Source organism: Hyperolius riggenbachi, chromosome 12 (assembly GCF_040937935.1).
Source record: "Hyperolius riggenbachi isolate aHypRig1 chromosome 12, aHypRig1.pri, whole genome shotgun sequence".
Classification (NCBI taxonomy): domain Eukaryota; kingdom Metazoa; phylum Chordata; class Amphibia; order Anura; family Hyperoliidae; genus Hyperolius; species Hyperolius riggenbachi.
In genome coordinates, this window is record NC_090657.1 from 7,015,650 (window position 1) to 7,041,395 (window position 25,746).

The window sequence follows — 25,746 nt, forward strand, 5'->3', positions numbered from 1 at the left end:
CTGGAATCCTCTTGCTCAACACCTGTGACCTTTTTTGGTTTTTTGATGTTACTTTTGTGTTCATTCAATCGGGTCTTAATGTCCCTTGTGGTCTGTCCCACATAGGCGAGACCACAGGGACACTTGATGAAATAAACCACTCCTTTTGTGTCACAGGTGGCGAAATCTCTAAGCAATATACCCTCACCTGATCGAGGGTGGTGGACCTTAGGCCCTTTGATAATGTTATTGCAGTGTTGGCAATGCAAGCATGGGAAAGTACCCTTTTTAGGGGTACCCAGGAACATTTGTTTGGCCCCCTCGGGTCTACGGATGTCAGCTCGGACGAGATGATCCCTTAGGGACTTACCCTTTCTATACACAAATCTGGGGGTGGCCCTGCAGACTGACAGCAACTGGGGATCCGCAGTCACCATGGGCCAAAACCTGACTATCATATCCTTTAAGATGGCGGATTCACGGCAAAAAGTAGTAATAAAATTCAATTCTCCCCTCTCACCATCATTTGTCTTTTCCTTGTAGATTCTCAGTGTTTCTCTCCCCATCATCCCCACCTCACTGGCTAATTCCTCACATTTCTTGCGATTATAACCCCGTTTAACAAAATCATCAGTGAGGAGCTGCGATTGTCTGCGATAAAGCTCATCAGATGAAGTGATTCTTCTCACCCTGATGTATTGACTCTTAGGGAGTCCATCAATGAGGGGCTTCGGGTGACAGCTAGTGGCTAATAAAAAGCCATTCTTATCTGTCTCCTTTCTATACAAATCTGTCTCGAAACTACCATTTTTCACCCGAACCTCCACATCAAGGAAATGCAAAACCTCTTTGTCATAATCCATCTTAAATTTCATAGTATCATGTACACTATTGAGCTCCTCGAAAAACAACAGCAGCTCCTCCTCTGAACCTGTCCATCCGAAAAATAGATCATCAATGAATCTGCAGAACCCCCTGATCTTCCCATGGTGGCCCCCATTTAAAATGAATGTTTTTTCAAAGTCTAACATGACAATATTTGCCACCGTAGGGGCATAAGGGGCCCCCATGGGAATGCCGAGGGTCTGCAGAAAATAATCACTGCCAAATCTAAAATAAGCATGTGAAAGGCTGAACTCTAGTATGGTGAGAATGAACAAGAGCAACTCATTACTGATCCCTTCATTCACCTTCAATCTGTCTTCAACAGCACTCAAAGCTTCATTGTGAACAATGTTATTATAGAGGTTGATAACATCCAAGCTGACCAGATACCTCAAATCATCTACAACAATTTTATCCAGCGTGTTCAAAAACTGGGTGGTGTCCCTAAGGCACCTCTCCTCAGCTTTAACAACAGGCTGGAGCCAGGTGTCTACAAAGACCCCCAATGGTTCCAAGAGGGAATCCACAGCAGAAACAATAGGCCGCCCGGGGGGATGTAACAGGTCCTTGTGGACCTTGGGCAATGTGTAGAAAACCGGGACCCTGGGTTTCTCTTTCTTAAGTGCAATACATAACTCGTTGCTAATAACATTGTCACTAGCCGCCTCATCTAACAATCTGTCAATTTCAATCTTAAAGTCCCGGGTAGGATCATCCGGCAGCAATCTATACACTGAACTGTCCATCAGCTGTCGTTTGGCCTCCTTGATATAATCACTTTTATTTTGCACGACTATTGCCCCCCCCCCCCCCCCCCTTATCCGCTTTCTTGATAATAATCGAAGTGTCCCTCTTCAAACTAGTGAGTGCCCTCTGCTCAGCTTTGGATAAATTGTATGACAACTTTCTGGTGGAAATTGCCTTCTCAGTTTCTGCTATCACAGTCTTTTCAAACAGATCCAGTGCAGTGCTGGTCAGCGGTGCTTCTGCAGTACTTCTAGGCTTTAACTTATCAGGGACGTCCAGCCCTTTAGTAACACTCCCTGTTGCGATACCTTTCGTGGCTCTATTCAATGCATGCCCCTCCGCTGCAAGTGAGTATGTCAGCGAGAGAGCGGTAGGTATCATACGAACTGATGCGAATCTTGATGCGAATACTGAAGGGGGTAGGTCTGTTGGGGCGGATGGAACTGCCCAGCTCGATCAGAGCATGTTGAACAGAGACCAGGGAGTGATTAATATCTCCCACAGACAACTCACCCCTAAGGAAAACGAGGTCTTAACCAAAGGGTTGGGATTTGTGCCCACACATGGCATTAGAATCTGGTCAGTGTAGAGAGGAGACAAAAGAAAAAACCCGCAGGGTACCAGGAGCCCTTTTGGTGTATTATCCTCAAATAAGGAAAAAGGATTAAGAATAAATATACTCACAAGTATGGGTTGCTGTAAGGCAACCACTTGTGTAGGCGTGTAGGGAAGTCCCGTCCCCACTCGGTCTTTATGATCGATGGTCGCTACTCCTTAGAAAAAGGCTTCGCTTCTCGTAGGTCACGAAGAACCCCACCGGTGGGGTAATACAAGATCGTTTTCCAACAGGATTAGGAGGCGCCCGTGTGGTGTGTTAGGTGTTCTCTTCATACAAAGAGACTCCACTCGATGAAAGGTTACGACGGTTTATTATAGCACAATAGACAACGCGTTTCGCGGTCCAAGCCGCTTCCTCAGGTCAATAACAGGTGCTCTTTGTTGTTTCCGGGGTTGCAGGCGGAGGCAGCCTCACAAGCCAGACCCCCCGCCGCTTGTGACAAGGGTGACTAGGTAGTGTGCGAGCGCAGGGAAGAGGAGGACTGCATATACCGGCAGTGCGGGCTCCAGCGGCTCCCTCCTCCCAGCCTTGTGTATGTGAGGCTGCCTCCGCCTGCAACCCCGGAAACAACAAAGAGCACCTGTTATTGACCTGAGGAAGCGGCTTGGACCGCGAAACATGGCATTAGAATGTTTGATGCAAAAGTGGATCTTTATAGGTTCACACGGAATGTTAAGTGGCGTGCCTGGCATGCATTGAATAGAGCCACGAAAGGTATCGCAACAGGGAGTGTTACTAAAGGGCTGGACGTCCCTGATAAGTTAAAGCCTAGAAGTACTGCAGAAGCACCGCTGACCAGCACTGCACTGGATCTGTTTGAAAAGACTGTGATAGCAGAAACTGAGAAGGCAATTTCCACCAGAAAGTTGTCATACAATTTATCCAAAGCTGAGCAGAGGGCACTCACTAGTTTGAAGAGGGACACTTCGATTATTATCAAGAAAGCGGATAAGGGGGGGGGGGGGGGCAATAGTCGTGCAAAATAAAAGTGATTATATCAAGGAGGCCAAACGACAGCTGATGGACAGTTCAGTGTATAGATTGCTGCCGGATGATCCTACCCGGGACTTTAAGATTGAAATTGACAGATTGTTAGATGAGGCGGCTAGTGACAATGTTATTAGCAACGAGTTATGTATTGCACTTAAGAAAGAGAAACCCAGGATCCCGGTTTTCTACACATTGCCCAAGGTCCACAAGGACCTGTTACATCCCCCCGGGCGGCCTATTGTTTCTGCTGTGGATTCCCTCTTGGAACCATTGGGGGTCTTTGTAGACACCTGGCTCCAGCCTGTTGTTAAAGCTGAGGAGAGGTGCCTTAGGGACACCACCCAGTTTTTGAACACGCTGGATAAAATTGTTGTAGATGATTTGAGGTATCTGGTCAGCTTGGATGTTATCAACCTCTATAATAACATTGTTCACAATGAAGCTTTGAGTGCTGTTGAAGACAGATTGAAGGTGAATGAAGGGATCAGTAATGAGTTGCTCTTGTTCATTCTCACCATACTAGAGTTCAGCCTTTCACATGCTTATTTTAGATTTGGCAGTGATTATTTTCTGCAGACCCTCGGCATTCCCATGGGGGCCCCTTATGCCCCTACGGTGGCAAATATTGTCATGTTAGACTTTGAAAAAACATTCATTTTAAATGGGGGCCACCATGGGAAGATCAGGGGGTTCTGCAGATTCATTGATGATCTATTTTTCGGATGGACAGGTTCAGAGGAGGAGCTGCTGTTGTTTTTCGAGGAGCTCAATAGTGTACATGATACTATGAAATTTAAGATGGATTATGACAAAGAGGTTTTGCATTTCCTTGATGTGGAGGTTCGGGTGAAAAATGGTAGTTTCGAGACAGATTTGTATAGAAAGGAGACAGATAAGAATGGCTTTTTATTAGCCACTAGCTGTCACCCGAAGCCCCTCATTGATGGACTCCCTAAGAGTCAATACATCAGGGTGAGAAGAATCACTTCATCTGATGAGCTTTATCGCAGACAATCGCAGCTCCTCACTGATGATTTTGTTAAACGGGGTTATAATCGCAAGAAATGTGAGGAATTAGCCAGTGAGGTGGGGATGATGGGGAGAGAAACACTGAGAATCTACAAGGAAAAGACAAATGATGGTGAGAGGGGAGAATTGAATTTTATTACTACTTTTTGCCGTGAATCCGCCATCTTAAAGGATATGATAGTCAGGTTTTGGCCCATGGTGACTGCGGATCCCCAGTTGCTGTCAGTCTGCAGGGCCACCCCCAGATTTGTGTATAGAAAGGGTAAGTCCCTAAGGGATCATCTCGTCCGAGCTGACATCCGTAGACCCGAGGGGGCCAAACAAATGTTCCTGGGTACCCCTAAAAAGGGTACTTTCCCGTGCTTGCATTGCCAACACTGCAATAACATTATCAAAGGGCCTAAGGTCCACCACCCTCGATCAGGTGAGGGTATATTGCTTAGAGATTTCGCCACCTGTGACACAAAAGGAGTGCTTTATTTCATCAAGTGTCCCTGTGGTCTCGCCTATGTGGGACAGACCACAAGGGACATTAAGACCCGATTGAATGAACACAAAAGTAACATCAAAAAACCAAAAAAGGTCACAGGTGTTGAGCAAGAGGATTCCAGAAAGGATCCACCACTCGCCAGACATTTCTTTGAGTTGGGCCACAGTGTTAGTCAATTGCGCTGGCAGGTTTTGGAGGTGGTCCCGAGACATGAGGGTAGGGATCATATCAGGGAACTTTTGAGGAGGGAGGCCTGGTGGATGGATAGGCTGGGGACACAGTCGCCAGGGGGCTTAAATGAGGACTTCAGTCTCAGGTGTTTTTTATAGAGTTAGCTGTTCATAGGGTTAAAATGCAATAGGTATTGGTCCCACCCCCTTATGTAAGGTGTGGTTAGGTGGAATGATTCTATAAATGTGTTATCCCTATGTGAAACTTCGAGCACTTGACAAAGGGCACCTCGCCCGAAACGTTGTGCTGGAGGTGATATGCTGTGTATACTCGTGCAACACTTCAATAAATGGACATCGTTGGATAAGTATCCGCTAAGGGTTGAGTTCCTTGTGGGAATTGCGTGGACTGTCCTCAGAGTAGCTCACAATCTAACCCTACCGTAGTTATAGAATAATGTCCTACCATATTATTATTATGTATTTATATAGCACTGACATCTCCTGCAGCACTTTACAGAGTCATGTCACTGACTGTCCTCAGAGGAGCTCACACTCTAATCCCTACCACAGTTATAGTCTAATATTTTCAATATAGGATTGTTTTGGGGTAAACCAGTTGACTTATTAGTATGTTTTTTAGGATGCAGGAAATGTCTGAAGACAGAAACTCCATGCAGATTTTGCCCTGGCCAATGTTCAAGCCTAGGACTCAGCACTAAAATGCAGTAGTGGTACCCACTGAGCCTCTATTCTACTCATAGATATCTGCTCATCCATGTCATCAATTCTGACCCTCTACTACCCTTCCTCCCTCCATTCTACTTCTCTTCTCTTGTATCACTTACACTACAAACACACTGTGCTTATCTCCAGAATGGATTATGAATCAAACCATTAGGCCCAGTGCACACCAAAACCGCTAGCAGATCCTCAAAACTCTAGCGGTTTTTGGAGCAGATTTCAGAGCGATTCTAGGCATGTTTAGAGACATTTTCTAAACATGCTGAGCGTTTATGTGAAGCAGATTACAAATCTTGTTACAGTAAAAGCTGTTACTGAACAGCTTCTGTAGCAAAAACGCCTGGAAAACTGCTCTGATCTAGCGTTTTTTCAGAGCGGTTAGCATTTTTCCTATACTTTACATTGAGGCAGAATTGCTTCTGCAAACCGCAGAATGTGCAGCAGGAGGCACGTTTGCTAAAAACCTCAAACCGCTGGTGTGCACCATCCCATGGAAATACATTAGCCAAGCGTTTTCACAGACAGATGCGGTTGGCGGATCGCTGCTAAAACCACTCGGTGTGCACTGGGCCTTAAACCACCTTACCATATCAGCCCTTCAATGTCATGATATACCCACTCTAGTCCTACCCTAACAGGTGGTAACATATCTGCATATCTCATAATGTTTGTGAAAAATTATTCTGAAAGGAAGAATGTCTTGCTTGATAATCCAATCTTGCAATGTGACTGCCATTGGAACTTGTAGTGTGGGTGTTGTATTTATTTGAGGTGCATACTGGCAGCATGTGCTGTATGTTATACAATGCTGATCATCCACAAGGCAAACTTAGGCAGCTGCCTAGGGTCTAGAGAGAGTTTAGGGGCCTGGTGGTTGCTAGCCCCCACCAAATCTAACTAAATGAGCCAGGTGACCATCAGTGGAGGGCAAAGTGTTATCTTGCCCAGGGCCCCGTTTCATAGTTATCCTTCTCTGATGGCTTATATCATGTGTGAAGTGTTCTATAATGTATATGATTTTTGTTTTATTTTTTTATGGGGGGGGGGGGGGGGCGCCACAGGATTTCTTGCCTGGAGTGACAAGAAGGCTAGAGGCGCCCCTGGTTGAGTCTGCCAGACACCTGAGTTTCAGGTAACCGGGACTCAATTGTAACTCCCTAATTGTTCTCAGCCCAGAAGAGCCTTTAGCAAATTAAGCATGTGCAATAATGTACAAAATACAAACTGAAGTTCGGTGTTTTATTTTGGCATTAGCGTGAGGCTGTTCTATCTAGGCATTCAAAGCAAGTCTTCTGTATGACGAGGTGGACTTGGCACTCGATGGACGTGACGGTGGCCTGCTGATGTCACCTGCAAATAGAGACTTCTGAGATCCTTGCAAAAGCTTCATAGGCGATGTAGACTTTCCTGTAAAATACAATGATTAAAATAGAACTGTTACGGTAAGTTAGAACAAACAATACAGTATATTGCTAGCACATGAAATTATATATATATATATATATATATATATATACACATAGAATTACGCAGCTTTATAAAAAAAAGTAGCTTTTAAAGACACCCGTGTATGGGAAAAATATAAATAGGAAAGCTAAATGTAAGGCCTCGTTCACATTCTCAACGAGAATTCTCAAGAATGGCCGTGTGAGCGGAACGCAATGCACACGATTGCACGCTATCTGCACCAGTGATCCCATTAATGATGAATTGGGCTGGGGCGTTCCTTTATTTTGGAGGTAACCTTGAATCCCAAATATGTGACATTTTTATATAACGGCCCGCATTCATTGCGCACAAATAATAATAGCAAATTCACAATCCTCAAAGAATCCCAAAAACATACTCAAGTATTAGCCAAGTTTTTGAGACCTAAAAAAATGGTCCAAAAATGAAGGTCTTAGCTTATACTTGAGTCCCTGCATGCCCCCCACCAGAGCGGCATCCATAGATAATGCCTGGGACCCCACACCTGCCCTCTGTCAGGACGACCTGTTTAATTACATCCCCCCACCGCTGAAGCGGTATGAGTGCTTATGTGCCCCCCCCCCCCCACCACTGGAGCGGTATTGTAGTTACGTCACCTAGCATATACAGTGACAGAGTATTCACTCATCAGTTCTCACCTCAAGGATTCATCTTCAGCTAGTCCACCACCAGTCTTATATTTATGACGCCCTCTAGTGGCGCCTGGCATTACAAGCCCACTGGAGGGAATTGCGACTCTGATAGACGAGCTAAAATGTAACCTGGTGGCAGGAACTGGTAAGTGAATGCTCCGTTACACTGCATATGGCTGGTTATGAATATGTAGGCACTTAATAAATTAATAATAATAAAAATACGCATTATTATTAAAAGATGGCTATTATAAAATAAAGCTTTATTTTAAAATGGCATTTTAAGAAAAGCAGCAATGCAAGGCTGCATCTTTTTTTCCAGTAAAGATACCCATACACTACATCGATTTCCTGCTGATATACAGCAGATTTGATCATTGTGATTGAATCTGCTGTGAAATCGGTATCGCAAATATTGACCAATCGACCGATTTCCATCCAAAATTGATCGATTCAGATGATCTGTCCAGGTGGAAAATTAAACTCAATCGCTGGCGGGTCGTGAGTGCGTCATTAGAGGCATCCGATTCGGCGACGCAGCAATAACATCACCTGTCTGGCTGGCGCGGGTCCCCGGGTCCTTGCTGCCCTTCTTCCAGCTGGCCTTCATCTCCACCTCCTCTTCACTTCCTGTCCCGTCCTGTGAGAAGGCGACTTTCAAACATTAGAGGGCCGTTTGAACTTCTGCTTGTCACGGCACAGGACAGGAAGTGAAGAGGAGGTGGAGGATGCTGGAAGAAGGGACAGCACGGATCCGGGGACTGGCACTGGCGGACAGGTAATATAATTGCTGCTGGCCGGGGGAGCCTGAAAGGAGGCCTGGGGATGGTGAGGCAGGGCGGCAGCGGCAGTATGGTGCACCGGAGGCGGGCACATTTGACATTAGATGGGACAGCATCAGTCCAGCAAGGCAGCAGATGTGGCGTCACAAGGCTGATTCCTGACCAATCAAAAGGCTGTGTTCCCAATTGTTGTAGACCACCACGGATCAGCTGTAGCCCAGGGCAGATGCACTCCTCCATATGCTATATGGTTGAACACATCCATGTGCCCGGGATTATCGGCACAGAAGTGCGGTCCGCTTACTACATCAGATCCCGCGGATCCGTCGCAGCGTGACAAGTGTGAATGGCTCCTTTGCAAAATAGAAGCCTTCACTGTGGAGTGGGAACCGGACATAAAATGTCAGTTTCTCCACTTAAAGGATACCCGAAGTGACATGATGAGATAGACATGGGTATGTACAGTGCCTAGCACACAAATAACTATGCTGTGTTCCTTTTTTTCTTTCTCTGCCTGAAAGAGTTAAATATCAGGTATGTAAGTTGCTGACTAAGTCCTGACTCAGACAGGAAGTAACTACAGTGTGATCCTCACTGATAATAAATTCCCCTTTTTTACCTCTTTTTTGCTCTCAGAAGCCATTTTCTGCTAGGAAAGTGTTTTATAGTTGGAATTTCTTATCAGTGAGAGCCACACTGTAGTCACTTCCTGTCTGAGTCAGGACTGAGTCAGCCACTTACATACCTGATATTTAACTCTTTCAGGCAGAGAAAGAAAAAAAGGAAAACTGCATACGTATTTGTGTACTAGGCACTGTATATACACATGTCTGTCTCATCATGTCACATGTCACTTCGGGTATCCTTTAAGTGGGAAGAGCCTAATTGTTTTAGTACCTTCAGACAGCTGAGCACCAGGTCTTAAAGGGAACTTGTGTCAAAATATTTAAAACAAACCTCTCCCTCGGGGAGTTTCATAAATGACGTGTGCTTTGTGGGGGGCAGCTTTGACTTACCTGCTGGGGTAGCCCCCATCTATATGAGGGCATCCATCTTCCTGCTGTCAGTGCTGCAGACTTGAGGGGTTGAAGTGCCTGCAATGTTGAGCGTGTCTCCAGCCACTAGAGCATGCCAAGAGAAGTAGTCATTAATGTGCTCATATCTTCTGGATGACACATTAATGACGACGGGCACATTTGTCATCAGAGGGGACAGCATCAGTCCGGCGGGGCCGCAGATGCGGCATCACAAGGCCGATTCCTGATCAATTTCAGTATAAAATCTATTGGAAATCACCCTCGCCCTGTGGCCTGCTGCCCCTCCCCTCCCCACAAGTGTAAAGTAGGTGCGCAGCGGTAACGGCAGTATTTGCAAAAGACAAAATCTGGATATGAAGCGGATCTTGCGCACTCAACTTCCTTGGTGGACCAAGGCGAGGCCTTATCTGAGTGGAACTTGTCCTGTTGCTGTATGGGCTGGATCCCCATGCTGCAGCTCAGTTTCAGGCAATCTTCTTATAGCCAAGGCCATTCTCCATGTACTGCCCCCGAGGCTTTACTCACGAACAGTTGTTGCTAAACCGGCTACTTTCCGAATCTCTGGGTCCATCTCACACTTAAAGGATACCCGAAGTGACATGTGACATGATGAGATAGACATGGGTATGTACAGTGCCTAGCACACAAATAACTAGGCTGTGCTCCTTTTTTTTCTTTCTCTGCCTAAAAGAGTTAAATATCAGGTATGTAAGTGGCTGACTAAGTCCTGACTCAGACAGGAAGTGACTACAGTGTGACCCTCACTGATAAGAAATTTCCCTTTTTATCTCTTTCTTCCTCTCAGAAGCCATTTTCTGCTAGGAATGTGTTTTATAGTTAGAATTTCTCATCAGTGAGGGTCACACTGTAGTCACTTCCTGTCAGGACTGAGTCAGCCACTTACATACCTGATATTTAACTCTTTCAGGCAGAGAAAGGGAAAAAAAGGAACACAGCATAGTTATTTGTGTGCTAGGCACTGTACATACCCATGTCTATCTCATCATGTCACATGTCACTTCGGGTATCCTTTAAGTATGGTAAGCGAAATAGACCCGATTCACTATGAGATTGAACTTTTTACTCTTGCTATCTAATCCCTAATCAGTATTTTTAATGAAAAAAAATGCTGCCGATTTTGATTAGGACTATTAAATTCATAATAGTGGTATTTCAAGCCTTTAAAGTGAACCCGAGGTGAAAATAAAGTGATGAGATAGACAATTGTATGTATCCTCCTACTCCTAAAATTGTTTTTTTTTTTTTTTTTAGATATCCCATGATTTTATGTTATATTTAAACATTTACAAAGTAGCATGAATGTTTTGTTGTCTCTGCTCAGTGGCAGCCTATTAAGTTTCCCTAAATGAAAATACATGAACTATTGATATTTTTATATCTCCCTCTGCTCTCAGAAGTTGTATTCTGCCAGGAAAACCTTTATGGCTGTAATCTGCTTATCAGTGATGTTTACTATATTCCCGACATGCTACCGACAAGACAAAAGCTGTCACTTCCATGCCTAGAAATGAACTCTTTCAGGCATCAAAATACAAGTAAACCAGCCTGGTTATTAATATGTTTTGCATCCTACATACATGTTTATCTCATCATGTCACTTGTTGCCTCGGGTACACTTCAAATGTGTAACATTTTTTTTTTACCATTGACCATTGTAGCCCTTAGGCCCGGTTCACACTTGCGGTGGCCCTCCGGAATCGCCGTGCCGGAGCCGCACCGCTTGCAGAACGGACGGAACGGACGCACGGCATAGCAATGAAAGCCTATGCGTCCGTTCACATGCGTCCGTTCTGCCGAACCGGAGCCGGGCCGGATCCGGACTCCGGCCTCCGTTCCAACATGCGCTATTTTTTCATCCGGCCCCTCCGGCAGCCGTATCCGGGGCGGAGCCGGACTGCACCATCCGGCCAATACAAACAAATGGGAACCGGAGGCCGCACAACACACTGGCTGAGAAATCCGGATCTTCTACCCCACTTCCTATGCGGATTTTTGCGGCGATATTGGCTGGGGACACATGGGCAAGCATTTTGGAGTGGAGCAGCACGAGCTGGAGGTGTTGGCAGGATGTTGGCAGCATGTCGGAGGTGGAGGTGAGTGCTAAACAGCAGAGGGCCTGATTCCACAGGTCCCCCTTCTGCTGACCTCCCAGACCCCAACATTTTTATTCCTTTTCTACTATCTTTTGCCAAACGGATCCGGATCGCATCCTGATTGCCACCTGATGCAACCTGACCGGATCCGGATCGGATCCGGATCAGAACCGTACGGTTCCGATCCGGATCCGGTCCGGATCCGGTCAGGTCATCCGGTCCGTTTGGCAAACAACCGCTAATGTGAACCGGGCCTTACACACTCCAATGAGTTCTGGGTCACCATGAGCTTGCTGGTTAGTCTGTACCTCTCGGTGTTACAAGCCCTACTGCATAGAGCCAAATTAATCCATGCCATGCACTGATGAGGATCAAACAATCCAAACCAGTCTGTATGCATGTTGGATTATTATGGTTCTACAAATTAACAAGCTGACACATCATTGCATTCCAGCGGTTCTGGAGGTGTGTTCAGCTTCTAAGGGTACAATGGGTAATTTGCATATATTCAGCAGTGATGCTCTGGGAGACATCTCGAGCTCACGCCAACCTGAATTATCGCAAATTCTTTCTGTTTTAGGACAGCAAATTTTTGTGTTTTTTTTTACAAAGGGATTTCAGGAAAGTCCTACTTAGGATTTGGTACGTAAATACTATTATTGAATTAGTTTATTTATATGTCACATTCACTTACCATACTTAGCATGTATAGCTGGTAAATAGGAATCCATTCTCCCATGATAGATTTGACCATCAGAGCCCAGAATATCTATCTCCTCCTGTAAAACACATTAAAGAGAATCTGTATTGTTAAAATCGCTCAAAAGTAAACATACCAGTGCGTTAGGGGACATCTCTTATTACCCTCTGTCACAATTTTGCCGCTCCTCGCCGCATTAAAAGTGGTTAAAAACAGTTTTAAAAAGTTTGTTTGTAAACAAACAAAATGGCCACCAAAACAGGAAGTAGGTTGATGTACAGTATGTCCACACATAGAAAATACATCCATACACAAGCAGGCTGTATACAGCCTTCCTTTTGAATCTCAAGAGATCATTTGTGTGTTTCCTTCCCCCATGCACTGAAGTTTCAGGCTGCTCTTTTCTTCCTGCAAATAGCTTTGCCCTTGTCTGTAATTCCTCAGTATGTGAAAGCCCAGCCAGCTCAGAGGACGATTTATCCAGCTGATTAGAGCAGCTTCTCTCTTCTCTCTTATCTAAATAATACACAGGCAGTGTGCAGAGAGGGGCCTGGAGGGGGGAGTTCATAGCAGAACCACAACACTGAAGAACTTGGCAGCCTTCCAGTCACAGGCCGACAAGTCTGACAGGGGAAAGATACATTGATTTATTACAGAGATGGTGATAGTACAAAGTGCTGCAGTTAGCCAGAACACATTAGAATAGCTTTTGGAACTTGTAGGATGATAAAAAACAGGATGCAATTTTTGTTACGGAGTCTCTTTAAGAAAGGGGAAAAGGCATAAAATATGTAATGGAAAAATGTAGCTCTGCCGAGGCAGCCAGCTGACACAGTTGTGATTAGTGACAGACGAGGGGGAATTAGACGGGCTTAACTCTCTAAATACGTACAGGGTGCATTCCTCTAGGTTTTCCTTCTGTCCTGTGCAAGAGTTCAGGTCCACAAGTGGACCACAATTACATGATTCTACCCATAGCAAGAATGAGAATAGAATGGCAGAAGGGTATACATTTACTTAAAGGGAATCTGAAGCGAAAATAAACGTATATAATGATATATATGTGTAGTACTGCTAAGAAATATAACATTAGCAGCAAAGATATGAGTATCCTATTGTTTCCAGTACAGGAAGAGTTAAAGCAGATACGAGATGAAAAACTAACTATAACAAGTAACTTGTCTATATATCTTCTCTAAAGTTTAGATAGTTTACACAGCAAATCTAGCTGCAAACAGCTGCAACAGTGTATGATTATTTATTGCTGTGATACAATGAGGGCAGCCATGTTCTGTGTCACATTACACACAGGCAAGCTGATCTGTATCTCCAGCCCTCAGCCTGTGAAAACTTCATTCCCCCCTCCTCCTCCCCTCTGCCTCTGAAATCTCTGGCTAGTAACACCTCCCCCTCCTTCTGCCCAGACTGAGCTCCCAAAAGCCCTTGCCACAGTGCCAAGGCACAAAAGGAGCCGTGGGCGAGGCTTGTTTAGTTTATAGAGAATTAGAGTATTAAAAAAAAAGTATTTGGCTTGAGAAATGCCCTATAAACTATATGAAAGGAACACAATTATGCAATGAGTAAAAGTTTATCTCGGATCCACTTTAAGCAACTTCAGTTATCTATGCAAAAGAGCTTCACTGAGCTCTGGGACTTTATAAAGTCAAGGACAGCACTGTCTTTTAAAGCACTTATCTCAACTGTCTCTCATTGTTTCTTCTTTGCTTATGGTTTTTCTGCAGAGAAACGTTCAAAGGGTCAGTAGCCTGCTCTGTGAAATCATTTAACCTCCCTGGCGGTGCATTTCTGTCTGGAGTTATGAGTCAAAAGCGGTAATTTTTTTTCAAGAATTCTAGGCCGCCAATTTAGGCCGCCAATTCTTAAGTCATAAGAATATATATATATATATGACTAGAACAAACATTTGTTGAATTAATTACATTTATGAATAAACTTAAAAAATTGTGAAACTGTACAAATAAGGCAGGCAGAGAGTAGTCAAATCCAGGCAGACGTCAATGCAGGCAGGCAGGCAGAGAGTAGTAAACATCCATGCAGAGGTCAGTGCAGGCGGCAGGCATAGAGTATTCAAAATCCAGGCAGACGTCGGTGCAGGCGGCAGGCAGAGAGTAGTCAACATCCATGCAGAGGTCAGTGCAGGCGGCAGGCAGAGAGTATTCAAAATCCAGGCAGACATCGGTGCAGGCGGAAGGCAGAGAGTAGTCAAAATCCAGGCAGAGGTCAGTGTAAACGGCAGGCAGAGAGTAGTCAAAATCCAGGCAGACGTCGGTGCAGGCGGCAGGCAGAGAGTAGTCAAAATCCAGGCAGAGGTCGGTGCAGGCGGCAGGAAGAGAGTAGTCAAAATCCAGGCAGACATTGGTGCAGGCGGCCGGCAGAGAGTAGTCAAAATCCAGGCTGAGGTCGGTGCAGGCGGCAGGCAGAGAGTAGTAAAAATCCAGGCAGAGGTCAGTGCAGGCGGCAGGCAGAGAGTAGTCAAAATTTAGGCAGAGGTCGGTGCAGGCGGCAGGCAGAGAGTAGTCAAAATCCAGGCAGAGGTTGGTGCAGGCAGCAGGCAGAGAGTAATCAAAATCCAGGCAGACGTCATTGCAGGCGGCAGCAAGAGAGTAGTCAAAATTTAGGCAGAGGTCGGTGCAGGCGGCAGGCAGAGAGTAGTCAAAATCCAGGCAGAGGTTGGTGCAGGCGGCAGGCAGAGTGTAGTCAAAATTCAGGCACAGAGTAGTCAACATCAAGGCAGAGGTCAGTGCAGGCAGCAGGCAGAGAGTAGTCAAAATCCAGGCAGACGTCGGTGCCAGCAGCAGGCAGAGAGTATTCAAAATCCAGGCAGAGGTCAGTGCAGGCGGCAGGCAGAGAGTAGTCAAAATCCAGGCAGAGGTCGGTGTAAGCGGCAGGCAGAGAGTAGTAAAAATCCAGGCAGACGTCGGTGCAGGCGGCAAGAAGAGAGTTGTCAAAATCCAGGCAGACTTTGGTGCAGGCGGCAAGAAGAGAGTAGTCAAAATCCAGGCTGAGGTCGGTGCATGCGGCAGGCAGAGAGTAGTCAAAATCCAGGCAGAGGTCGGTGGAGGAGGCAGGCAGAGAGTAGTCAAAATCCAGGCAGAGGTCAGTGCAGGCGGCAGGCAGAGAGTAGTCAAAATTCAGGCAGAGGTCGGTGCAGGCGGCAGGCAGAGAGTAGTCAAAATCCAGGCAGAGGTTGGTGCAGGCAGCAGGCAGAGAGTACTCAAAATCCAGGCAGACGTCATTGCAGGCGGCAGCAAGAGAGTAGTCAAAATTTAGGCAGAGGTCGGTGCAGGCGGCAGGCAGAGTGTAGTCAAAATCCAGGCAGACGTCGGTGCCAGCAGCAGGCAGAGAGTAGTCAAAATCCAGGCAGAGGTCAGTGCAGGCGGCAGGCAGAGAGTAGTCAAAATCCAGGCAGAGGTCGGTGTAAGCGGCAGGCAGAGAGTAGTCATAATCCAGGCAGACATTGGTGCAGGCAGCAGGCAGAGAGTAGTCAAAATCCAGGCTGAGGTCAGTGCAGGCAGCAGGCAGAGAGTAGTCAAAATCCAGGCAGAGGTCGGTGCAGGCAGCAGGCAGAGAGTAGTCAAAATCCAAGCAGACGGCGGTGGAGGCGGCAGGCAGAGAGTAGTCAAAATCCAGGCAGAGGTCGGTGCAGGCGGCAGGCAGAGAGTAGTCAAAATCCAGGCAGACGTTTTAACTGTTTTATTGTTTTTGCGCAATGACACATTCATTGAAGGGTGCCAGAGCTAAAATCTATGAACTATTGATCCTTTTTATCTCTTTCCTGCTCTCAGAAGCCGTTTTCTGCAAGGAAAGTGTTTTATAGTTGGAATTTCTTATCAGTGAGGGTCACACTGTAGTCACTTCCTGTCATGACTGAGTCAGCCACTTGCATACCCGATATTTAACTCTCTTTCAGGCAGAGAAAGAAAAAAAGGGACACAGCCTAGTTATTTGTGTGCTAGGCACTGTACATACCCATGTCTATCTCATCATGTCACATGTCACTTCGGGTATCCTTTAACAGTGAAGTTCCCAGTGTTGAGCACAGAAAGACGCTCACCTTCAGAGTAGCTTTAAGCACATCTTCTGCTTGAGAGGGACATGGAGTGACGCCTTGCATCCTGGCATAGCGCCGGTTGGTAAAGGTGAGGGTGTGACTTCCTCCACAGCTTCGTATACTGGGCACATGTTCAACATCAGTCAAATCAGATAGGCGATCACTAATGGAAGACAAACATGCAAACAGAAACCCACACAATCAATTTATAATAAAAAAAAAGTAGTGCACACAGATGAGACCACTCGCACTCTGTGCACATACACACATAGATACAGTATATACTCAATAGCATTCTAGTCAGAAAACATATACAGTATGTTGTTTAGTCATAACTCTTTATCCACAGCCAGGGGCGTAACAATAGACCCTGCAAGGGATGCAGCAGCAGGGCGGCCCAGAAGCCACAGGGGGCCTCATCCTGAGAGACTGACAACTAAGGGCAAGCAGAGAAAAAAACTTTCTGCTCTCTGCACAATTGTTCTAATGACTGCATCTGCTCAGCCACTGATAAGGAATCATACAAAGTTTTGCAGACAAATATTTGTAGACAGTCCCTATTAAGTGTGCAGCAGGGTCTTGTGAACAGCACTGATCTACTCCCAGCCTTTCTACCCCTCCCCAAGTGCTGTGCCCTCTAATGGTGCTTGAGGAGTCTGGGCACAGAGAGAAAAAGCTTTCTATTCTCTGCACAATTGTTTTAATGACTGCATCTCAGTTTACCTGTGCTGAAAGCAGGGGGGGTAGGGAGATTAGGGGGCCCCACCCAAAGTTTTGCAGGGGGGTTGGGGCAGTGACTTCTAGTTACGCCCCTGTCCACAGCATGCAAATACCACAAAGCGTGAATTCCTGCCTATGAGATTGTGAACTTGAACTGTCACAACCTCCTGTTCTTAGTGTAAAATGAAAGCACTTGCTGATGTTGTGCTTTCAGTGTTCACATAGTGGAGCTTGCTGGATTTTGTATCATTTATAAGACTGGCTGTTATGTCAAATTCATTATGAGCAATGCATGGATCCCAGTAAGAGCCAGAAGTCAAAGGTGGCTCCCAGTATTTCCCAGAAGGTATAGGTGGCCCTGGTATTGGCCAGCAGCCATAGCTGGCCCCCAATATTGGCCAGCAGTCATAGCTGGCCCCCAATATTGGCCAGCAGCCATAGGTGGCCCACAATATTGGCCAGCAGTCGTAGGTGGTCACCAATATTGCCTAACAGCCATAGGTGGCCACCAATATTGCCTAGCAGCCATAGGTGGCCCCCAATATTGGCCAGCAGCCGTGGCCCCCAATATTGGCCAGCAGTCATAGGTGGCCCACAATATTGCCTAGCAGCCATAGGTGGCCCACAATATTGGCCAGCAGCCGTGGCCCCCAATATTGGCCAGCAGTCATAGGTGGCCCACAATATTGCCTAGCAGCCATAGGTGGCCACCAATATTGCCTAGCAGCCATAGGTGGCCCCCAATATTGGTAAGCAGCCGTGGCCCCCAATATTGGCCAGCAGTCATAGGTGGCCCACAATATTGCCTAGCAGCCATAGGTGGCCCCCAATATTGGCCAGCAGCCATAGGTGGCCCACAATATTGTCCAGCAGTCATAGGTGACCCACAATATTGCCTAGCAGCCATAGGTGGCCCCCAATATTGGCCAGCAGCCATAGATGGACCCCAATATTGGCCAGCAGCCATAGATGGACCCCAATATTGGCCAGCAGCCATAGACGGACCCCAATATTGCCTAGCAGCCGTAGGTGGCCCCCAATATCTCATAGCGGTCACAGATGGCTCCCAATATCAGCCAGCAGTCAAAGGTGCCATAATATTTGTCTCCATCAGTGGTTAATATGTACTACAAAGCTGAGCACATACTGTGGGGTAAACTAGGCAGAAGTAACACATTATTGTGAAAGTTCTGACAATGCAGGGCGCTGAAAAACAAAAGCATTGTTAATCTATACACTCTGACAGATTTTGGACTAACTCATCTGTGAGTCTTATAGTTTCCTGTATTTATTTCAAAAGCAATCCCCTGGAAAGGACATATTCAAACATGCCAGCTGGCCTGCCGACTTTTGTGCAAACTATCCAGGGCAGGGTTCCCCAAACATTTTCGGTCAAGGGTCAGGGCAACATGCTTCAGACTGCTAGGGGCCGGAATATGCATACATTGATGTTGAAAAACATTACATTGAGTCTAGGTATGGATCCTAAGTAATCCTGCTGTGGATAAATACACCCTGGAGTTTTAATCGAGTGCCCGGCTCTCCACTGCCTCTGTTTGGATTGTGAATCACTGTAAGCACAGGTACAAAGGGCCGTAAGTGGGCACCCCGCTTTATGCACATCTAATGCCACTGACTGTGAATGCCGCACACTATTAGGCCCCATTCCCACTACAAGCGCTTTTCTGAGCGCTTTGTGATTGATTAGCGCTTTTTTAAAATCACTCTCATTCACTTTCATTAAAATTGCGATAAAAATCGATGCGATTTTCGCATATGAGATTGCGAAATCGCTGCAATTTTTACTGCAATTTTAATAAAATTGAATGGGAGTGATTTTTTAAAAAAAGCTTATGAATCACAAAGCACTCAGAAAAGCGCTTCTAGTGTGAGTAGGCCCTCCGTCTCTGTCTGTGACAGAGCACATATTTCAATAAAAAAAAAAGAATCAACAAAAAAAACTAAAAACGCACACACTCCTCCCTCTACGTACTGGTAGCACTGTGACTGATATCTTCATACAGTATACCTTCAAAAAATGAATAATTATGGCCACCAATACCAGTGCCAACCCATTCAATTCATCCTCCTCCTGGTATCCTGACACCACTTAAAGGATACCCGAAGTGACATGTGACATGATGAGATAGACATGTGTAAGTACAGTGCCTAGCACACTAATAAATATGCTGTGCTCCTTTTTTTTTCTCTGCATGGAAGAGTTAAATACCAGGCATGTAAGTGGCTGACTCAGTCCTGACTCAGACAGGAAGTGACTACAGTGTGACCCTCACTGATGAGAAAGTATAAAACACTTTCCTAGCAGAAAATGGCTTCTGTGAGCAAGAAAGAGATAAAAAGAGGAATTTCTTATCAGTGAGGGTCACACTGTAGTCACTTCCTGTCTGAGTCAGGGCTAAGTCAGCCACTTACATACCTGATAATTAACTCTTTCAGGCAGAGAAAGAAAAAAAGGAACACAGCATAGTTATTTGTGTGCTTGGCACTGTACATACACATGTCTATCTCATCATGTCACATGTCACCTCTGGTTTCCTTTAACCATTTCAGCCCGCGGGGATTTTTCACTTTATGCATCCGAGCAATTTTCACCTTCCATTCATTCGCTAACAACTTTATCACTACTTATCACAATGAATTGATCTATATCTTGTTTTTTCCGCCACCAATTAGGCTTTCTTTGGGTGGTACATTTTGCTAAGAATTATTTTTTTCTAAATGCATTTTAACAGGGATATTAAGAAAAAAAATGGAAAAAAAATTCATTATTTCTCGGCCATTATAGCTTTAAAATAATACATGCTACCATAATTAAAACGCATGTATTTTATTTGCCCGTTTGTCTCGGTTATGACACCATTTAAATTATGTCCCTATCACAATGTATGTCGCCAATATTTTATTTGGAAATAAAGGTGCATTTTTTTCAGTTTTGCGTCCATAACTATTTACAAGCTTATAATTTAAAAAATGTTCGCAATATACCCACTTCACATGCATATTTAAAAAGTTCAGACCCTTAGGTAACTATTTATGTTTTTTTTTATTGTAATTTTTTTTCCATTAAAATTTTTATTTGGGTAGTTTTTGGTGTGGGAAATAAACAGTTAATTTAAAATGTAATCATGTGTGTTTATTGTATTGAAAAAATATATGTAGATGTGGTTTTACTATTTGGCCACAAGATGGCCACATTGAGATTTTTTTTTTTTTGGTCCTTCTCGCTTCTGGGAAGCAAGAAGAGGACGGGAAACTTTTTTTTTCAGAAAGACAGCAGTTTTTCTGCTGGGGACTTAGATCAATGAACAGGAACCATGTTCCCTTTCATTGATCTCCGGGCTTTCAGGGGGGCGGTACGGGAGCGCGCCGAAGCACGTATCAGCAGCCCAGCAACCGCCTGGAAACGAGGATCATGCCCAGGCGGCATAAATGGTTAAAGGACCACTTATGTGAAAATTTAAAAATTTAAAGTACTTGTAAACATACAAATAAGAAGTACATTTTTTTCACAGAGTAAAATGAGCTATAAATTACTTTTCTATTATGTTGTTGTGACTACAGTAGGTAGTAGAAATCTGACAGAACCGACAGGTTTTAGACCAGCTCGTCTCCTCATGGGAGATTCTCAGTGTTTTCTTTATTTACAAAAGCACTTAGTAAATGCCAGTTGCTCCATTCAAATGACAAAAAAACTGTGCAGCAAACAGGGATACTGGCTAGCATATTTGTGTAAGTCCTTTTTAGGGAGTGTCTTTATAAAGAATAAAGGCCATGCTGAGAATCCCCCCTGTGGAAATGAGCTGGTCCAAAACCTGTCAGTTCTGTCAGATTTCTACTACTTACTGTAAGGGACAGCAACATAGGAGAAAAGTAATGTATGACTCATTTAACTCTGGGAGAAATGTACTTCTTATTTGTATATGTTTACATTTAATGTAAACAAAGCAGTAACCATAAGACATTACAGAAGACACATCTAAGTGTAGGAAACCATCGTGTTGACATCCAAGATGAAAGAGCTCATGTTCCATACCTTTATGCTAGGTACACACGCTGCAATTTTCCGACAGATTTACTGTGAGATCGATTATTTACAACATGTCCGATCGGATTTCTTATTGATTTTTCAATCGATTTTCCATAGAAGTGAATGGAAAATCAATCGGAAATCAGATCAGACATGTTAGAAATAATCGATCTGACAGTAAATCTGTCAGGAAATTGCATTGCAGATTAGAGAATAGTAAGTCATAAAGACACACCCTCGGCTCATGTTTTCCTACATCCGAGTAGATAGTTGCTGTTTTTTCTCATACATGGTACTATTTTTTTAAATTTTTTTCAATTAGCTCATTTTGTTCCATTATTCCGTTAGGTCGAATATAAAGAATTTTTCCAACATGTCTGATACGATTTTTATTGGAAAAGCTGGAAAATGGATTCTTTTTTCTTGATTGAAAAAAAAAATCCTTTACATTTTCATTTGATTCAATTGTTTTGGTCGAATAAATGGGAAAACTGAATGTTTTTATTGTACTGTGTATGGGCATAACCTCCTTGATTAACTGATGTAAAATAGATATTTTTTTAATAAATGGTCACAAGCAGGGGCGTAGCAATAGGGTTTGCAGAGGTTGCGACCGCATCGGGGCCCTTGGGCCAGAGGGGCCCTCCCTCAACTGCAGTATTAGCTCTCTATTGGTCATAAATAATATTCACTTCTATAGATACTTTGAATAGTGGTAATCATTAACAAACTGTTCCCCATCCCCTTCTTGCACCTCTGACACTGTAGCTGCCATTGGCAGGGATTGCTATGTATAGAGTGCTTGGGGGTAATCAGTAACAAGCTGTTCCCCCTCCCCTTCTTGCACCTCTGACACTGTAGTTGCCATTGGCAGGGATTGCTATGTATAGAGTGCATGGGGGTAATCAGTAACAAGCTGCTCCCCTCCCCTCCTTGCACCTCTGACACTGTAGTTGCCATTGGCAGGGATTGCTATGTATAGAGTGCTTGGGGGTAATCAGTAACAAGCTGCTCCCCATCCCCTTCTTGCACCTCTGACTCTGTAGTTGCCATTGGCAGGGATTGCTATGTATAGAGTGCTTGGGGGTAATCAGTAACAAGCTGTTCCCCATCCCCTTCTTGCACCTCTGACACTGTAGTTGCCATTGGCAGGGATTGCTATGTATAGAGTGCTTGGGGGTAATCAGTAACAAGCTGTTCCCCATCCCCTTCTTGCACCTCTGACACTGTAGTTGCCATTGGCAGGGATTGCTATGTATAGAGTGCTTGGGGGTAATCAGTAACAAGCTGTTCCCCATCCCCTTCTTGCACCTCTGACACTGTAGTTGCCATTGGTAGGGATTGCTATGTATAGAGTGCTTGGGGGTAATCAGTAACAAGCTGCTCCCCATCCCCTTCTTGCTCCTCTGACACTGTAGTTGCCATTGGCAGGGATTGCTATGTATAGAGTGCTTGGGGGTAATCAGTAACAAGCTGCTCCCCATCCCCTTCTTGTACCTCTGACACTGTAGTTGCCATTGGCAGGGATTGCTATGTATAGAGTGCTTGGGGGTAATCAGTAACAAGCTGCTCCCCATCCCCTTCTTGCACCTCTGACACTGTAGTTGCCATTGGCAGGTTTGGTGTGCCGTATCATGTGTTATGTATAGAGTGTTTGGGGGGCCCCATTGTAAGACTTGCATCGGGGCCCACAGCTCCTTAGCTACACCACTGGTCAGGAGGTCAAACACTGTTAACATCCTGCTGCCTCCCGTTCTCAAGCATGTGATCCATGTTCCTTATTGGAAGAACCGCCCCTGCCCATCGCTGCCGGATAACCGAGAATCTACTTATGACCTATTTGTACTTATAGCTGCGCCTCTTACCTATCATCTGGCCACCTGCGATTGTACTGCCGGATTTGATCCAATTCGTATACTGTGTAGGGCCGAGCAGAGCGATGAGCTGGTAGCCCTGGCATATTGGGGATTGATAACACTGGCCTGTTTGAAAAAAATTAAGATTTTCAAACAAAAACACAAATTACGGTACATTTCTGTATAAATTCTCCATTTAGGCAGAAGATATTGATGATTATCATAACAAAAATAATAGTAATCTTACGGTCCTGGCACCATCATGTCCACTGGGCGGTCACAGGACAAGCAGTGGAAACGAGTCATCAGCTGCCTAGAAAATAAAAAATTGCTTTCATAAATATGCCTCTGTCATAATCAGACAAAGCATATGACAATATTACAGCAGCATTCAGCAGTCACTAAGGTATTTGCATTATTTATAACTTTAAACACCGCTAAAACATCTCGGCCTACACAGACAATCCCTCCCTACTCCATGACTCCACCTTTCTGCACACCTCTTCCTCCACTACCTACATATTACAATATGCTCTTCCTCCACCTGCTCACTTCACAATTTGCTTCAAGGCCCTATGTTTGGCCTACAAATCCATACACAAGTCCTGCCCAACCTACATCTCTGACCTGCTCAGCAGATATACACCTGGCCGCCCACTTCGCTCCTCCAACAACCTCCTCTTAACGACCCCACGCATCTCGCACTCCCATGCACGACTGCAGGACTTCACTAGAGCTGCCCCCATCCTGTGGAACTCTCTCCCACTGCCCATCAGGCTTGCCCCCACCTTCAACACCTTCAAAAAAGCACTCAAAACTCACTTCTTCAAGGAGGCCTACATCAACTCAACACTGCCCTAATCCTTTCTGCCAATAACTTCTTGCTGCACCCCCTCCTTTTGTGTCACCAACCCCTCCCTCTAGATTGTAAGCCTTTGGCAGGGCCCTCTCCCCTTGTGTATCATACATGACTGTGGGCACTTTACCCAGAATTTGGAACTTGTAATTTTTACCACTACCACTCCAGTGTATGATCTGGCATTGTACTATTATCTGCATTGTGTTGTGTATCTTATTGCTATTACCTGTATTGTTGTATCTATTGTCTATTACCTGTATTGTTCTGTCACCCCTGTTATCATTGTCTGTAACCTTATTTATTGTACAGCGCTGCGTAATATGTCGGCGCTATATAAATCTAATAAATAATAATAATAATATTACACTTTGATACCTCTGCCTATAAGGGGGATCACTATCCAGCAAAGAGAAATTCAGATGTGCCATAACTCTGCTGATGCATACAATTGTAACGGTCAGCTCTGGTCTGGAGATACCCCTCAAAATGAATAGCATCTTCCTAGTGGGGTTACATGCGGTAAGGTAGAGCAGGCTGGACATCTTCAAAGTAATGAGCCCTGCTCTGACAGCGCAGGTTGGTCTGCTGACATTAAAGCGGAATGAAACCCAGCATTTTTTTTTTACTAGAACAGCATTCAAAGGGTTACACACAGGACTTCAAAGTTCAGTGCAGAGAAATCTGGACACATCTGAAGTGGAGATTATGTTATCTTGTGTTTACTTAATTGTATCGAGTGAGCAATGTGACACATGGGGCCTGATTCACAAAGCGGTGCTAACAGTTAGCACCCTGGTGAAAAGCCCTTTATCATGCCTAAACTCAGTTTAGGCATGATAAGTTTAGGTGTGATAAGTTTAGGTGTGATAAGTTTAGGCATGATAAGTTTAGGTGTGATAAGTTTAGGTGTGATAAGTTTAAGCGCCAACTGCGTTAGCACCGCAGTGCACAGCTGATCAAAAGTTTTACGCTAGCAAAGACTGGTGCACTTCGTATAAAGTTTAATGGCGCTGCTTTGCATGCGGGACTTTGCGTGCGATCTAAACGTATCTAAACTTAGCATGCCTAAACTTATCACACCTAAACTTATCATGCCTAAACTTATCACACCTAAACTGGCTTTCACCAGAGTGGTGCAATGGTTATCATGCCTAAAGTCTCTAACTGGGTTAGCACCGCTTTGTGAATCGAGCCCATTCTCTGACTGTGCAGAAGCTCCTGGACACAGACAGACACTCAAAGCATTTCTGCCTTCAATACATAATGAATAAAACCAGTTATGGATAAAATGTAAAGGCAGCTCTCAAAGCAAAAAACTGTACTTTTGGGAACCTATAATATCTAAATGAATAATAACACTTCTGCACAAATGCAAATATGATAACCGTATGGCCTATAAAAAGTAGGAAAACATGTCTTTATTGAATATTATGTCAGGGTTTTATACCGCTTTAAACCAACAGGAATTGGGTAATACAGCAAAGTCCCCTGTATCCGGCACCGAAAAAACAGAAACAAAGATGGTGGTGCACTACTCGAAGGTCCAAAGATAGTGTAAGGTCCAAAGATAGGAGTTTTTGAGGGCTCTAACCCTTTGCGTTGGCTGCCTGGTCAGCTTGTGGTGCCGCCGCTTCTCTCGTCATGCCGATCTCCAGTACGGCACGCCCGCTTCCTTCCACAACCATAACCCCGCCCAACTGGTTGCGTCACTACTCTGTGACTCAATTTACAGACATTCTACTTGCCAAAATTGTCCGCCCAGACTTCCCAGCGCCTCTTTTTCAT

General features: G+C 44.8%; 1 protein-coding gene across 2 annotated transcripts in view; it reads right to left on the reverse strand.

Moving 5' to 3' along the window:
- Nucleotides 1-6,878: 6,878 nt before the first annotated feature.
- The window catches only part of LOC137541144 (uncharacterized protein C16orf96 homolog), a 134,084-nt gene continuing 115,216 nt past the window's right edge, over nt 6,879-25,746 (reverse strand). For both annotated transcript variants that reach the window (XM_068262298.1, XM_068262299.1), the window contains exons 12-16: nt 23,350-23,415; nt 23,112-23,228; nt 16,482-16,641; nt 12,401-12,485; nt 6,879-7,060 (exon numbers count right to left, since the gene is read on the reverse strand). In XM_068262298.1, the coding sequence (XP_068118399.1) occupies nt 6,924-7,060; nt 12,401-12,485; nt 16,482-16,641; nt 23,112-23,228; nt 23,350-23,415 (565 nt within the window). In that variant the 3' untranslated portion in view covers nt 6,879-6,923. The remainder of the gene's footprint in view (nt 7,061-12,400; nt 12,486-16,481; nt 16,642-23,111; nt 23,229-23,349; nt 23,416-25,746) is intronic.